General features: G+C 45.3%; 1 protein-coding gene across 2 annotated transcripts in view; it reads left to right on the top strand.

Moving 5' to 3' along the window:
* Positions 1 to 520: 520 nt before the first annotated feature.
* Positions 521 to 15361, top strand: part of NOAZFP (nucleolar atypical zinc finger) — a 57281-nt gene continuing 42440 nt past the window's right edge. The window contains exons 1-2 of one of the 2 annotated variants that reach the window (XM_088445780.1): positions 521 to 678; positions 3777 to 3912. In XM_088445780.1, coding sequence (XP_088301906.1) covers positions 3793 to 3912 — 120 coding nt within the window. In that variant the 5' untranslated portion in view covers positions 521 to 678; positions 3777 to 3792. Of the gene's footprint in view, positions 679 to 3773; positions 3913 to 15361 lie in introns of both variants that reach the window. The other variant, XM_088445781.1, reaches the window with a different exon arrangement.

Here is a 15361-nt window from a genome sequence, read left to right as displayed (position 1 = left end):
TATGATACAGTTGTTTCATCACAGGTGGCTGCAATCATAAATTAAGAGTGAAGTCAAGGAGCAGAGCATTTTGTACCTAATGGAACGGGTAATGTTGGAGGGTCTGCAATGTATATTATCCATGTCCTTCATTTGTACTGTAAGTCACTGGTCACTTATTTGTTTATTTACTTTGTAAGGCGCTACAGAACTTGTGGCGCCATTTAAATAAATAAATGATAATAATAATAATAATAATATGTGTGCTGCTCCTACCATCAGCTACTGGGCATGCTACGTACCTGGCTTGAAACACTAGAGGAAAATAAGTTTTACTTTAACGTCTGGATTATGACAGCCAGTTTTCTGGGACACCAGACCAGCATAGTGGCTAAACTTGCTGTCATAATCCAGACGTTAAAATAAAGCATGTTTTCCTCTAGTGTTTATAAATCTGCACATTAAGGCTATACTGTTGTTCTGTAGCCAATCACAGACGTTCTTTCATGTCATGAAGCTGAAAAAGGAGATTAGAGCAGCGCTGTCATTGGCGCTTTGAACCTGTCTGAGAGTGAGGCTGTGATGTGGCCTGTGTGCTGCTGAACACCGTCGGGTCGGACACTTGAGAACTCCTCTGCTCTGTGGTTTACACCGTACAGCTAGCTACCTCCGGCTGTGGCATATCTCCTCAGCAGCCAGGTATGTGACGGTGGCCGCAAGTAGCCGGTTGCCGTACATACTGCAATTTCTTTCTCGTGTGTGAAATTATATTTATGTTCAATCTTCGACCGACTATCAGGGCAACACCTATATTATGTATCTGCTGTAGGGCAGTGTCACATGCACTTCTCCCATTCATTGCTGTCCCTCTTTTCCGCCCTCCTGTGTGCCCTGGTTATATAATACAGTAAAGGGAAATGACCTCCATGCCATGAGAGGTTGTTGGTCCATGCACAATTTGCAAACCGAAGGAAGGTAAGCCGGGCGCGGACAGCCGCTGGAGGGAGGGTTAGGTTTTCGGGCTCCTGGGGGGACTTCGAGTTAGGCACTCCCCAGGGAGGGTTAGGCTAGCGGAAGGGGGGGGGGTTAGGCACCTCTGGGGGAGGCTAGAGTTAGGTTTAGACTGTGGAAAAGGGGGGATTAGGCACCCCTAAAGGAGGGTTGGGTGGGGGTAGGGTTGGTAAATACTTACCTTTTGTTAGCTGTCGGGATCTTCACTCCTGCCGGTGTTCCGGCGTCAGGATTTGAACTGCCGGACATAGGTTCGGTGGTATGTCATACCGATCCCGTTTCACTACAGGTGACTGCAATCATACATTACATGGGAAGTCCAGGAGCAGAGCATTTTGTAACTGGTGGAACGGGTCTTGTTGGAGGGTCTGCTATTTCAGTGGTTCCTAAACTGGGTGCCTCTGGACACCAGAGTGTCTCAGGTTGGTGGTTCAGTACCAAATAAAATTATATTTAGTCAGTGTGATAAGCAAAACCAGTGCTGGCTGCTGCCAATCATAAAATGTGTACAAAAAGAAACGCAGCCCTGTCAACCACCACATTAACTGAACCTAAGGGTGACATATAAGCACAATTTACTTCATTGAATTTTTGCTGAATTCTTCAATAACAGATGATTCGAAAAAGATTGGGATCCACTGCCGCTAGTTTTTGATTCGGCCCCCGCTGGTGTCAGTAACTCCCTCCTGCGGCCGCTTGTGTCAGTACTAGCCTCTCCACGGCCGCCGCTGATCTGTGAAACCCCCTGCAGCTGCTGCTCCTCCTCAAGTACTGCCCCCACAGCCTGTAATTAAAGTAATAATCTCCCTCGCTGCTGCTGTGTTAGCTCCACCTGACTGCTGCCTGCAGCACAAGCTCCCCTGGGCTCGGGTGCTCTGTGGAAACCAGTGACAGCCAGAGATGCTGAAGGTAAGTAGATACAGCTGGAGGGATCTGCTGCACAAGCTGGCATCTAAAAGGCTGTACACCATTTGAGAGTGGCGTACAGTATCACTCTCAAATTCTGAAAAAAAATGCTTTTTTGGAACTTGATGAATAACATCATTTCTATGTCCCCACACTAATGTATGGGGACTGGAAAAATTATCGGGGGAGAATTATAACCAGGTGATATCTCCTGTGTCACATGCTTAATGAATAGCTCTAATCCTTCATTTTTACAAAAGTAAGGGAAAATGTTAATTTTCACCCACTTTTGTAGAAATTAAGAGATGATGAATAGACTCCCTAAGCGAGATGGAGGGTGCATATGGTGGCTGCTTACCTCATCTGACAGAATTTGCAAGCATGCATCCAATAGCAGTTCTAAACACTATGGCCCTGATTCAGAGCTGCTTGTAAGCGGCCGCTCGTTCGTGCTGACCGATGTTCGCACATCTGCGCATGCGCGAACCGGTCAGTGCGGCCGAAAATCGTTTGTTCGCTATATAGCGAATGCCTGCTATTTTGAGTGACAGAGGAAGGCTTATGTGGGTGGTAACAGGGGAAGGTGCTTGAAAACGGGGGTGTGGAATTAGATCGCAGGCGTGCTTAAAGGTCAAAACGGGCGTTTTAAGGGAGTGCATAATTAATACAACAGCGTCATTGAACACGTCACTTGTTTTTTTTTTTACTCCGAAATGCTTGCAAAATAGCGGTTAAAAAAACCAGCCACAAGAATAGCGAGCAGTTCATACGCTGTTCGATGTACTCGATTAATCTAATAAATAGCGGACATGACGTAGGATGCGAGCGGCCAGGGGGGCGTATTTTTCAAAATTACAACCGCAAGTTTTGCTCGCTCGTTCAGACTTAGAGGCGTGAACAGACCGCAATTAGCGAACGGTTCATTTGAATAGCCACCCCTTGTTTTAGAACGAACGACCGCAAATAGCGAGCGGCTCTGAATCAGGCCCTATGGCCTATGTTCAAGACTCTGATGTGCAACCACAATGTTTAGCTGTGCACAATGTGGTTAGAATACTGTACACCAGCCTCTATTGATTGCAAGGCAATGTACACACATTTCCAATGCACTTCTCATCTATCACTGCTAATTGAATTGCCACCTGTCTCCCCTTTTTATTATTATCACGTGGTTACATTAGTTAGGGTTTGAAGTCTGAGTGCTGATGCTTGCAGGGGAGGTCATATAAAATGGTGTTTGAAGTGAAAGAGTTGGGTTCAGATAGTCCTAAGGCTGTATAGCAGTGTCTGTTACACTAACGATGTAAACCAAATGACTCCATTGGTACAAAGATATTTTTCTAGTCATGTAACTGTGTTGCATTAGCAAGTCTATGTTTGAATCTAATATTTAACAAAATAAATTTTTTGTAAGAGAATTATCTTTTTAAGAAGTATGTGTCAACCAGCACAATTATGCCTGGATTAAATTATCTTAAAAAAAACTACAGATGCCTGTCTCTAGAATATTAGGGTGTTAAGTGGAGTGGTGCTTTAGGGTGGGGATTAATATAAAAAAATAGTCGATATTCGTTTCAAAACCTTCCAAAGTTACTGCACTGATTTGGGTCCGTTAATAGAGTACTCAGACGTTGATTTCGGAGTCAAACCCCCCCACATTCCATCTCGCTTCCTTTTACCTTCATAAACTGTTACCATAATTTGCAAGAGTATAGTGCATGTTTTATAAACTAATAGGACATCTATCCAGCACAAACAAAAAGGCAACTTAAAAGAGTAAATATACATGCTTTTGTGCGTACATCAACAATATCACCTGTGAAGTCTTTAAAATATACATGTTAATATATGTGACTGTTTTTTTTTCTTTTTCTCAGTAGAGTTTTAAAAAAAAAAATGCCCAAAAAGAAGACTGGTGCCCGCAAGAAGGCAGAGAGTCGCAGAGAGAGGGAAAAACAGATAAGAGCATCTCGCGGAAATGTGGACTTAGCCAAACACCCCTGTAATGCGTCAATGGTAACATACCATTTTTAGCTGTGTTTACTGTGGAAACTTTCTCTTACATGTATATTCTCATAGATTAACAACATATTACTTTAAGGGGAAAGTTGTGCAACAGCATTTTTGTTGTACAATTACTTTACCCTCCAACATGGGACTATTCATAATATATGCATGTTAATTGTCAGTTTATTTTTTATATATGCGGGTGCTTATTTAAAAATCGTCACACATCACCCTGTTAGGCTCAGGTACATGATGCGGCGGTGCCACTTTGCTACCATCATGAGCCTGGTGGGCTGTGGCAAGCCTACTCTGCTATCAGCCCTTTCAGTCAGCCAATTAGGTAGCTTATTCTGCTGCACCTTTTTCCTGCACCACCATGTCATGATATATTTTTCACCAATTCGATCCGCAGTTCTGACCACCTGACTTGTACATCCTATAGGGTTAAAGGGTTCCCTATTTAAGTCTGCTCCTCTGTTCCAATTGTTGCCTGAATAACATCGCTCCAATGTCCATTACCTTGCTTCAGACTGCTCTGCAGTTTTGTTCCTGTTCTGCTCACCCGGACGGCCTCCGCATTTGCTCCATTCTGTTTCTCACCGCGGCAGCAGTCGCCAGTACTTTCTGCTGTTGCAGCACTGTCTCCAATCATCAGTGCAGACACCAGTTCTCTTTGCTATGACAACTACAGCGCTGTCTCCAATTACCAGCGCAAGCATCAGAACTCTCTGCTGTACAGTACAGCACTGCCTCCATTTACTAGCACAGACATGAGAACGCACTGCTGTACAGTAATCAGAGCTGTCTTCAACAGTTCTTGCTGTATCAGCTTACTAAGCACAACGTGCTCAGCACTCTGCTCCGTTGCTGACTACCATAGGACCATTCCCTCTTCTGGTCCACCTCAGTACCACTATATCGGCAGCAGCTCTGTTCTCCTTCTCATGAGGAGGAACTTCATAAAGCCCCAAAAACTTCCTTCACTACACTCACACGCCAGCCAAAACCATGGTCCCTGAGCTGAGTTCACCCAATTCTAGAGCCATAACAAAAACTTTACATGCTACTCTCTCGAATAGATCAGCACTGATTTGCTGTGTCTCTCAAATATGCTTTAGACCTGTATGCTAGAGTTGAGTGTGCTGTGTGCACTTTGTATACATTGTCACAATGTGCAAATACATGTGTGAGACTGGAAATACCATCTGAATGAGTTGTATGACTTACGAAGCTTTGACTGAGGTTTCAAGAACTAAGCAACAATACAGAAAGAAAAGATGCATTATATGATTCTATATGCAGTGCATCCGGAAAATATTCACATCGCTTCACTTTTCCACATTTTGTTATGTTACAGCCTTAATCCAAAATGGAATACATTAAGTTTTGGCCTGAAAATTCTACACACAGTACCCCATAATGACAACGTGTAAAGTTTTTTTGCGAGTTTTGCAAATTTAATTAAAAAAAAATAAAACAAAAAAAAAATCACATGTACATAACATAAGTATTCACAACCTTTGCTCAATACTTTGTTGATGCACCTTTGGCAGCAATTACAGCCTCAAGTCTTTTTGAATATGATGCCACAAGCTTGGCACACCTATCTTTGGGCAGTTTCGCCCATTCCTCTTTGTAGCACCTCTCAAGCTTCATCAGGTTGGATGGGAAGTGTCGGTGCACAGCCATTTTCAGATCTCTCCAGAAATGTTCAATTGCATTCAAGTCTGGGCTTTGGCTGTACCACTCAAGGACATTCACAGAGTTATCCTGAAGCCACTCCTTTGATATCTTGGCTGTGTGCTTAGGGTTGTTGTCCTGCTGAAAGATGAACCGTTGCTCCAGTCTGAGGTCAAGAGCGATCTGGAGCAGTTTTTCATCCAGGATTTCTCTCTACATTGCTGCATTCATCTTTCCCTCTATCCTGACTAGTCTCCCAGTTCCTGCCGCTGAAAAACATCCCCACAGCATGCTTCCACCACTATGCTTCACTGTAGGGATGGTATTGGCCTGGTGACGAGCGGTGCCTGGTTTACTCCAAACATAATGCCTGGCATTGACGCCAAAGAGTTCAATCTTTGTCTCATCATGGTCTGAGAGGCCTTCAGGTGCATTTTGGCAAACTCCAGGCGGGCTACCATGTGCTTTTTACTAAGGAGTGGCTTCCGTCTGGTCACTCTACTATACAGGCCTGATTGGTGGATTGCTGCAGAGATGGTTGTCCTTCTGGAAGGTTCTCCTCTCTCCACAGAAGAATGCTGTAGCTCTGACGGAGTGATTATCGGGTTCTTGGACACTTCCCTGACTAGGGCCCTTCTCCCCCCGACCGCTCAGTTTAGATGGCCGGCCAACTCTAGGAAGAGTCCTGGTGGTTCTGAACTTCTTCCATTTACGGATGATGAAGGCCACTATGCTCATTGGGACCTTCAAAGCAGCAGATATTTTTCTGTACCCTTCCCCAGATTTGTGCCTCGAGACAATCCTGTCTCTGAGTTCTACAGACAATTTCTTGGACTTCATGCTTTGTTTGTGGTCTGACATGCACTGTCAAGTGTGGGACCTTTATATAGACAGATGTATGCCTTTCAAAATCATGTCCAGTCAACTGAACTTACCACAAGTGGACTCCATTTAAGCTGTAGGAACATCTCAAGGATGATCAGTGGAAACAGGATGCACCTGAGCTAAATTTTGAGCTTCATGGCAAAGGCCATGAATACTTCTGTACATGTGATTTCTTAGTGTTTTTTTTTTTTTTTTTAATTTTCAAAAATACTTTTTACACGTTGTCATTATGGGGTATTGTGTGTGTGTGTGTGTGTGTGTAGAATTTTGAAGACAAAAATTTATTTATTCCATTTTGGAATAAGGCTATAACATAACAAAATGTGGAAAAAGTGAAGCGTTGTGAATACTTTCCGGATGCACTGTATTATTCAACTATCTTCTCTATGTGGTAATGTCTCCCTGTCTGGGAGATACTGTTGGTAGGTTATGTTTCATCCAGGGTTGCTTGTTTAAATCACCTCTGTTTAAACCAAATGGTTTAAAAAAGAAAAACGAAAAAAAAAACAATTGTGCCTGTAGTCACAGCATAATAAAAAAACATGTGGTGGTCTTCTTTTTTTGAAGCCGTACACTAGAAAAGAACAGACTCCTGCCCCGCTCTCCGGCAGTTAATGTCTCCAATGTCTTACAGCATAGTAGGAATTGTTTAACATTATCCTCATGGTCCCAGCAAAATAGTCTAACTATGTATGTAGATAAAGGAATAGAGACAACGTTCCAACAAGACAGCGTTCAGATGATTCCAACAGGCTTAAAATAACTATAATTTGTCTCTAATATAAAACCACATATAATTTCAATAAAAAGCAAATTGAAATTGATCAAACCAATAGTTTCAGAAGTTGTTTAAGATCACGTTCAGTGTAACTACAGGCAAGATGTACAATTTTGCATTGTCTTTAGATAAATAATGGAGCATACACACTGTCAGATTTGTCAGATAAACGATTTTACCAAAGATTTGAACGATTTTTGACTGCATTAAAATGTATGGAATCGTCCTAGTCTGACTGCAAACATATCAGATGTCAGATATCGTTATCTGACCATCGGGAACGCGCATCGTTCAAATCGTTCATGTGACAGATATGTCAGATTTTCCTTCAGATATGAACGATTGAACGATTTTTTAAAATCATTATTGTTCAGATCTGAAAAAAAATCTGACCATGTGTATGCTCCATAACAGTTCCAAAGTCTGTTGCAATATATCTCCTGTGTTATGAAGGTGTAATAAGTATCGCAGGAGAAATATTGCAACAGACTTTGGAACTTTTTTTTTTTTTTTATCTAAAGACATTACAACATTGTACATCTTGCGTGTTAGTGTTATGGTGCATACACACTTAACGATTCGCTCCATGAAGTGTTTGCCGGGACATTGAGGCTATATACTTAACAATGTCATTCAGTGACGTCACCAGCAGAATCCCTTATCATGCATAACCTGACGATATCGTCAGGTTGGCCTGCATATTCAGGCGATGAAAGATATCGTTAACAATCCGGGGGACAACCGTCATTAACGACATCTTGCATACACACTGTTCGATTTGACATGTTCATGTACAAATCAAACGGCAAATCGAACTGCAAATCCCCGTCTGAATCGAACTGCTACATGCTTCACTTTCAGCATCAGCAGTTTGTTTTCACACTGATACATGCATACATCAGTGAGATGCATGCATGTATCTTACTGTAAATAGCTTATAAATCGTTAAATGTAAAAAAAGAAAAAATGACGTGGGGTCCCCCCCTAAAACAGAACCAGCCCCGGATTTTTCATAGCCAGTCCTGGCTGTCTAAGTACAGGGAAAAAAAATATGCACGGTTCCACTGTACTTATAACTAAAGAAGAAAAAAACATAGGGGGCTCTAAACAGAGGAGATGTCAAATATTGGTTGATTGGTATTAATATGCTTTGAGACACGCTGCTTCCAATGAGGAGCTGACCCTCATAGAATAAGTGCAAAACAAGAAACAGTAGATGGAGGCACAGAGTCAGTTAGCATAAATCTTAAATAATAAGTATGTAAGGAATTTGGAATTGATAAATAAACATATATTTAATAAATTAAAATACACATTGGCATGAGATCAAAATAAAAAAAATAGACATAAAATTACACATAATGCATTCAATGAAAATAATTAAGATAACATGAGTTAAAAGGTAAGCTCCGCACAGTTATGATAATAAGAGCAGTTAACAGCTGAAGTAGCAATTGGAAGGTAAATGTAACTTATTTTGGAACGATATGGGAGAGTTGCACAACAGTGAACAAATCCAAAGGCTTTAAGTAGAAGTTCTAAAGTAATGTCCCTCTGTATGTCAGCAATTGATAAAACATCCAGGAATAAACCAAATCTTTTAAACTGTTTGATCACACTTGGTACCACAAAACACAGCAACAGAATGCCACCTTAAATTTTATCAAAATCACAGTAGTCCATGTGTGTTATTGGGTCCCCACACAATGAGATTAGAGGAGATGGTGTACTCACAGTTACTGGCAATTTGTAGTAATGTACCTTACTTGGAGAGCCCAGGCACCTTGAATAAAGGTTCCCCAAGTGGTTTGCGTTAAGCCAGGTTGTGAGAGGTGATCACAAGCAATGGACAGTCGATAAGACCGGTGTAGATGTGAAGCCACTAGGAGCCGGCACTTGTTCTTATACCTGACTAAAGAGTGCTGTTTGTAGTGTGGACTGGCTGTGTACGTTACGACTGTAGAGAAAGTCACTGCAGTGAAAGCCGGCACCTGTATGAGCGTTCACCCGGTCGGGGAGACCACACAGTGGTGAGTGGTACAGGAAGCAGGGCGCTTGAGAGCAGTGCGGCAAGGACCTCTGACGTCATTGGAGGTGTGTCGCTGACTCGTTTCTCGGCATAAACCGTTTTCTCAAAGCTGACTTAGAGGGAAAAAATTGCATAGGGTTCCCCTGTAAGCTCCGGAACCAGCACCGGACCCTTTCTAGTGGGGGACTGATGCCACAGCCAGGGGAGCCCTATCACTGGGCCCCCCAGCCACAGCATCAGCCCTGACCGCAAGTCAGCCCAGAACAGGGATCCCTGGGGAGTTGGGGACCCCCCCCCCAATAAGGGGTCCCCTTCTCCAAGGCACCCCTAGCCTAGGCTGATAGCCCGGGGCTATCCCCGCCACCCCTGGGCGGTGGGTTGATAGTGTAAGTGTAGTGCATTTTATATAGATTTAAATATTGTCTTTTGCTGTGGAACTGCAAGGCTCCCCCGCATGCTGGTACTTGGAGAACCACAAGTACCAGCATTCGGGGCATTACTGGCCCGCTGGTACCTGTAGTTCCACTGCAAAAGCAATATTAAAAAAAACACAGGACACACACACCGTACACAGTATAATTTTCTTAAACATACATGCAGACACACATGTACTCATACTCCCCTATGTATCCCTGTAGCATCTGCCCCCTTGTCCAGTAGAATTTCCATACGGTACCTGTGGGAAAAAAAAAAACATACTCACCTTCTCCTATGCGTGGTTCTGTCCTCTTCGTTCCAAAGTAGGCATCCATGGTCGTCTTAAAATAAAAAAATGAAGAAACGTGAACCACGCAACAGATCACAACCAGGATGGTTGTTCTCTCCCGAATGAAGCGCTCAGACGCGGCTCTAGCCTTTGTAGAGCCGTATCTGAGCTCTTCATTCGGGAGATAACAATCACCCTGGTATATTTTGTGTGGGTCGGTTTAATTTTTTTTTTATTTTAAGAAGATCTTGGATGCCTTCTTTGGACAAGGGGACCACTCCTGGTAATGCAGGGGTGTGTGTGTGTGTGCATGCATTAAAACTGTACTTTCACGGTGTGTGTCTTGTGTTTAAGCATTTCTTTACAGGTGCACTACAGGTACCAGCTGGCCCTTAATGTCCCGCATGCTGGTACTTGTGGTTCTCCAAGTACCAGCATGCGGGGAAGGCTTGCTGGGACCTGCATTTCTACTGTAAAGACCATGTTTTTAATCCTTCTTTTTTACACTATCAACCCGCCACCCACCGCACAGGGGTGGCGGGGATAGCCTCGGGCTCTCGGCCTAGGCCTGGGGTGCCCTGGAGATGGGGACCCCTTCCCCAACTCCCCAGGGATCCCTGGCCTGGGCTGACTAGCAGTCAGGACTGATGCTGCTGCTGGGGGACCCGGTGATAGGGCTACCTTGGCTGTGGCATCAGCCCCGCGCTAGAAAGGGTCCGGTTCTGGTTCTGGAGTTTACAGGGGAACCCTACACGATTTTTTCCCTATAAGTCCAGAACCAGGGCTGGTTCCCAGAGCCCAGTGCTGGTTGTGCTAAGTACAGTGGAACCCTACGTATTTATTTTTTTTTCCCTGTACTTGGACAACCAGGACTGGCTATGAAAAGTCAGGGGCTGGTTCTGTTTAGAGATGACCGGGTTCGGTTTCCAGAGATCCGAACCCACCCAAATTTAGTAGATCTGAGTTGGGTCCAAGCCGGCTCGTATGTTCCAGCATTACTAAGATCTCTCAAATCGAGGCAAAACCATAGAGCAGAAATCTCGCGGTTCGCGAGCTTTCGTCTCTATGATCAATGTAGTATATAAGGGACCACGTGACAGACGCCATTTCACTTCGGCTGTGGAGACTGAACAGGGAGGGTGGGTAGTGTAGGGCTGGGAGAGGTGCTCGTGCTGTGTCCTGGGCTGGTGACTGCTTATCCATTCTGGGCTGGTGCTGTGGCAGCTGTCCCTGTGCTGACTGCTGTGTCCATCTGGGCTGTTGCTGATTCATCTGGGCTGTCTGTGCTGTCTGCTGTATCCATCTGGGCTGGTGCAGAACTGCAGATACATCTGGGCTGGTGCTGTGTCCATCTGGGCCCACGTTCTGGACTCAAAAAAAGAAGAAAAAAATTTGTGCGTGTTGGGCTTAATTGCAGTACCGCACAAGATCCAGCTAGCAATGCAAGTTGCAAGCTAGTGCTGCCCGACTCCAGTCGTGTTGAAAAAAAAAATCAAGTGTCTTTTATATTTTTCTGTCTGTGCGTGTTAGGCTTAACCGCAGTACCGCACAAGATCCAGCCAGCAGCGCAAGTTGAAACCTAGTGCTGCCTGATTACAGTCGTGATCAATCTGTGCTCTGGGCCCAAGTTCTGGAGCTGGAAAAAAAAAAAAATCAATTGTTTTTTTTTTTTCTTTTGTCTGTGTGTCTGTGCGTGTTAGGCTTAGCCGCACAAGATCTAGCAAGTCGGCAATGCAACCTAGTGCTGCCCGACTCCAGTCGTCACCAATCTGTGCTCTGGGCCCAAGTTCTGGACCTGGAAAAAAAAAAAAAAAGTGTCTTTTGTATATTTTTTTTTTCTGTGTGCGCACAACTGCACGTGTGAATTTTGTAACCGCACCTTGGCTACATTATTGGTGCTTGCGACACTGCTTCATGACCGCAGAACATATTGAGGGCTGTCACATGACAGGAGAGCAAGGCCAAGACCAACATGTTGTAGCAGCCGCCAGCAGTCGTCATGATAATGCAAGGCCGTCAACTTCCTTGTCCTCTATGAAGGCCCATGCCTTCAATCCTCAAGGGTATCCCAACCATCATCTTTGCACAGTCCTAAACTCTTTAATAATTATATCAATCAGTTTTGAGCCAGCAAGCTGGATGCAACCTTTTGGCCCTTTAACTAGATGGAAAAAATCAATATTGTGAGGTAACCAAAATTGACTGGAAACGAGTGGAAATAAATGTTTTTGAGGTTTTTAATACTCTAGGAACAAAAAATGCACATTTTCTGTGATTTTAGCAGTTTTTTTTTTTAAAGAAAAAAATCCAGAACCAAAACACGGAGGTGAGGTTTTGGCAAAACCAATCCAGATCCAAAACAAAACACGGGGGTCGGCGCACATCTCTAGTTCTGTTTTAGGAGGGAGACCCCACGTCATTATTATTTTTTTTTTTTTAACATTTAACTATTTATAAGCTATTTACGGTAAGATGCATGCATGTATCTGTGTCAATCCGACCTGCTCATGCTCAAATCGAAAGCATGAAGCAGGTCTATTCATTTGGGGATTTGAAGTTCAATTTCAAATCGAATGATAGTAAATAAGGGATTTGTGTGTTGGTCTATGTAAAAGTACCTATGTTTTTCCGATGTTCGATTTGAGTAAAATTCGGTTTTACATTCGATTTGGCATTTAGTAAAAACCCAAATGCAAAATTGAATGCCAAATCACTCAAAATGCAAAATCGGATGTTAGTAAATATACCCCTATGTCTTATACAAATGCAAAGTAGTCCTTCTTACAGTCCCATTCTTCTATTTTAAGATGGTTTCTGGTTTTCATACCATCAAGGAGCTGGTGATGCCTTCCTTTTGTCCGCTCCCTTGGTGTTCTAAGGAAGCAGCATTAAATGCCTTGTGGTGCGTTGTCCTTCCTCTCTACCTGTCCACGACTCCGTAATTCTGTTTGAACACTGCCTTATTCTTTCCAGTAGCCCTAGGAAAGGATGCAGTGCCTCCTCTTAGTAGTTCTCTCACTGGAGTGGGACAGAAATGTCAACAGTGTTCTGCAGTGGTGATACTAGTTCTTATTGGGCTGTCCGTGCTCTCGACTGGGGCATACGAACCTTCTGAGATGATGGGTCCATGGGGTTCTGGCATACCAGGTGTTCAGAGTGGCCATCTAGTCATGCTTTTTCTAAATTTTACACAGTTGGCTTTTTGTTGCCAAATGGCTGTTCATTCTAAGGAAATCATCGACTAGCATTGAAAGTATTTTTGATCTGTCTCACTGTCTGTGTAGCCCTACTACAGTAGAAGAAAAGGTTATGCTTCACTTCTAGGAGGTAAGGCACTGGGAATCAAATAAAACAAGGTTTATAAGGTTTTCAGTTTATTTAAGGAGCCTTCTCTCCAAGAAGTGAAGCATAAGCTACTTTCTGGGTATCCCTTGCTGCCACGTAGAATAGGAGAAGGGGTTTAGTTGCCTTTTTCTACTTCAGGGTCCATAGGGGGTCCACAGGGTTGACCTTGGGGGTATAGGTTGGGGAACCAAATCCGGGCACCACGCAGTTAAAGCTTTCAGCTCCCAGGATGCACTGGGTCCACTCTCCCTATAACCCCGCCCCCCAGCCAGAGGCACCTCAGTTTAAGTTGGTGCCGGAGTCGGGTCACCGTTTAGTGCAGTGGGGGCTGATTAGCAGCCCCTAAGCTTTATTTTTCCTAAGGACAAAGTTTTTATTTTTACTTTGGACTGTCCATAGGACTTCTAAGCTGCCGCTCCGTCACCCCGCCGGCGCTGAGACGCCAGTACAGGTCTGGGGATCTCAGCGGGACCCCAGAGTCTGTACTAGCCGGACTCTGCGGGCGTCCGGGACTGCTGCCGGATCCACGGGGAGCAGGTAAGGTCGCGGATCACTGCTTGCGGTGATCCGCGCATTTGAAATGCAGTCCTGTGCCTCCGGTCTCTGGGGACAGACCGGAGGTGGCGGCGGTACCCCCCCCCCCCCCCCATACCCCGTGTGTCCACTAGACCACCAGGGACTTAGCGATCGGCGCTGGGAGCCGGCGTCCCGGGGGTTAATAGCCGGCCAGGGGAGGAAGCCTTCACTGTTGTAGCAGCTCCTCCCCTCAGCTCAGCGCGCCTTTCAGTATCCATAGTCTGGCGTCGCTGAGCTGCATTCCTCCGCGGGCCACACTTCTTCAGAGGTCTCCAGCGGCCATTTCTCTGTGGTGCAGCAGAAATCTCTGGAGATGGCAGTTGGTCCAGTCCACCTGCGTACCTCACCATTAGGTCAGTGTACACAGCGCTGTAGCCTTCCCAGACACTGGATCTGGGCAGTTGAATATATATATATATAATTTTCTACTTCAGGGTCCATAGGGCATCCACAGGATACCTTGGGGTATAGGTGATGACGTCAGGCATTGGGCACCATAGAGTGAAGTTTTCAGCCTCGCAGGATGCACTAGGGTCCCCCTCCTATACCCCGCCCCCGAGCCAAGGCATCTCAGTTTAGTTTGGTGCCCGGCCGGAGTCGGATGCACCTGTTAGAGGGGGGCCATGAAGAGCCCCTGAAGTTTTCCTCAATGCAGCTGTGGCTGCACATCTGGAAGTACAGCATGGACAGTCTGTCCTGACGTCCATGATGTCTTCCCTACACCCCCGCCGGTACCAGAACGCCGGTACCGATCCGGGGATGCTGGTAGGCATCTGGGGTCACAGCTAGCGGTGACCCCAGATGTTTAGGACCATGGCCGGATTTAAGGGGGACAGCAGGTAAGCATCGGGGTCCCGCTGTGGGTCCCCGCTGATACATGGTCCAGAGTCCCCAAGCAGGGGGCTCCCTGGGGACTGGCTGCAGCATGGAGCCAGGTACTAACCTGCGCTTCCACTACCCCCCTGGGACAGCAGGACCGTGGCAGAGCGGTAGCGCTGCGGCGTCCCAGGGGTTAAATGCATGCCAGGGGAGCGCGCCTTCCCTGTCTCAAAGCCAGCGCATCCCCCGCTGCACACAGCCCTCTCTGCACACACCGACTGGCCCTTTGGAAGCGCTCCTCCCCCAGGCCTGCCTCCTCTATGCTCCTCGGTGGCCATCTTCTAGAATGCATGGTGAACGCTGCTGGAAGTCTGGACGGAAGCATCGTGGTCTGGGTCCCCCCGCATACCTCTCCTCCGCTGTGGTCAGGTCTGTATGTAGCGCTGTGTCCTACCAGACTCTGTCTGTGTAGTTGATTTATCAACACTGTTAGTGCAGGAATTGATTTTCTTTGCATTGTATGTGGCTGAGCTAGCGCTGCTGCCTGTACTTTTTACTTTCTGTCAGCCTTATTACTGTCCCTGCTCTTTCTGCTAAAGCCCTTGCGGTGCGGTGCTGCAGGGTGGTCTCTCACTATACT

Source organism: Taudactylus pleione, unplaced genomic scaffold, assembly GCF_031769625.1.
Source record: "Taudactylus pleione unplaced genomic scaffold, aTauple2 ptg000389l, whole genome shotgun sequence".
NCBI classification, from domain to species: Eukaryota; Metazoa; Chordata; class Amphibia; order Anura; family Myobatrachidae; genus Taudactylus; species Taudactylus pleione.
This window is presented reverse-complemented; position numbering and strand designations above follow the sequence as displayed.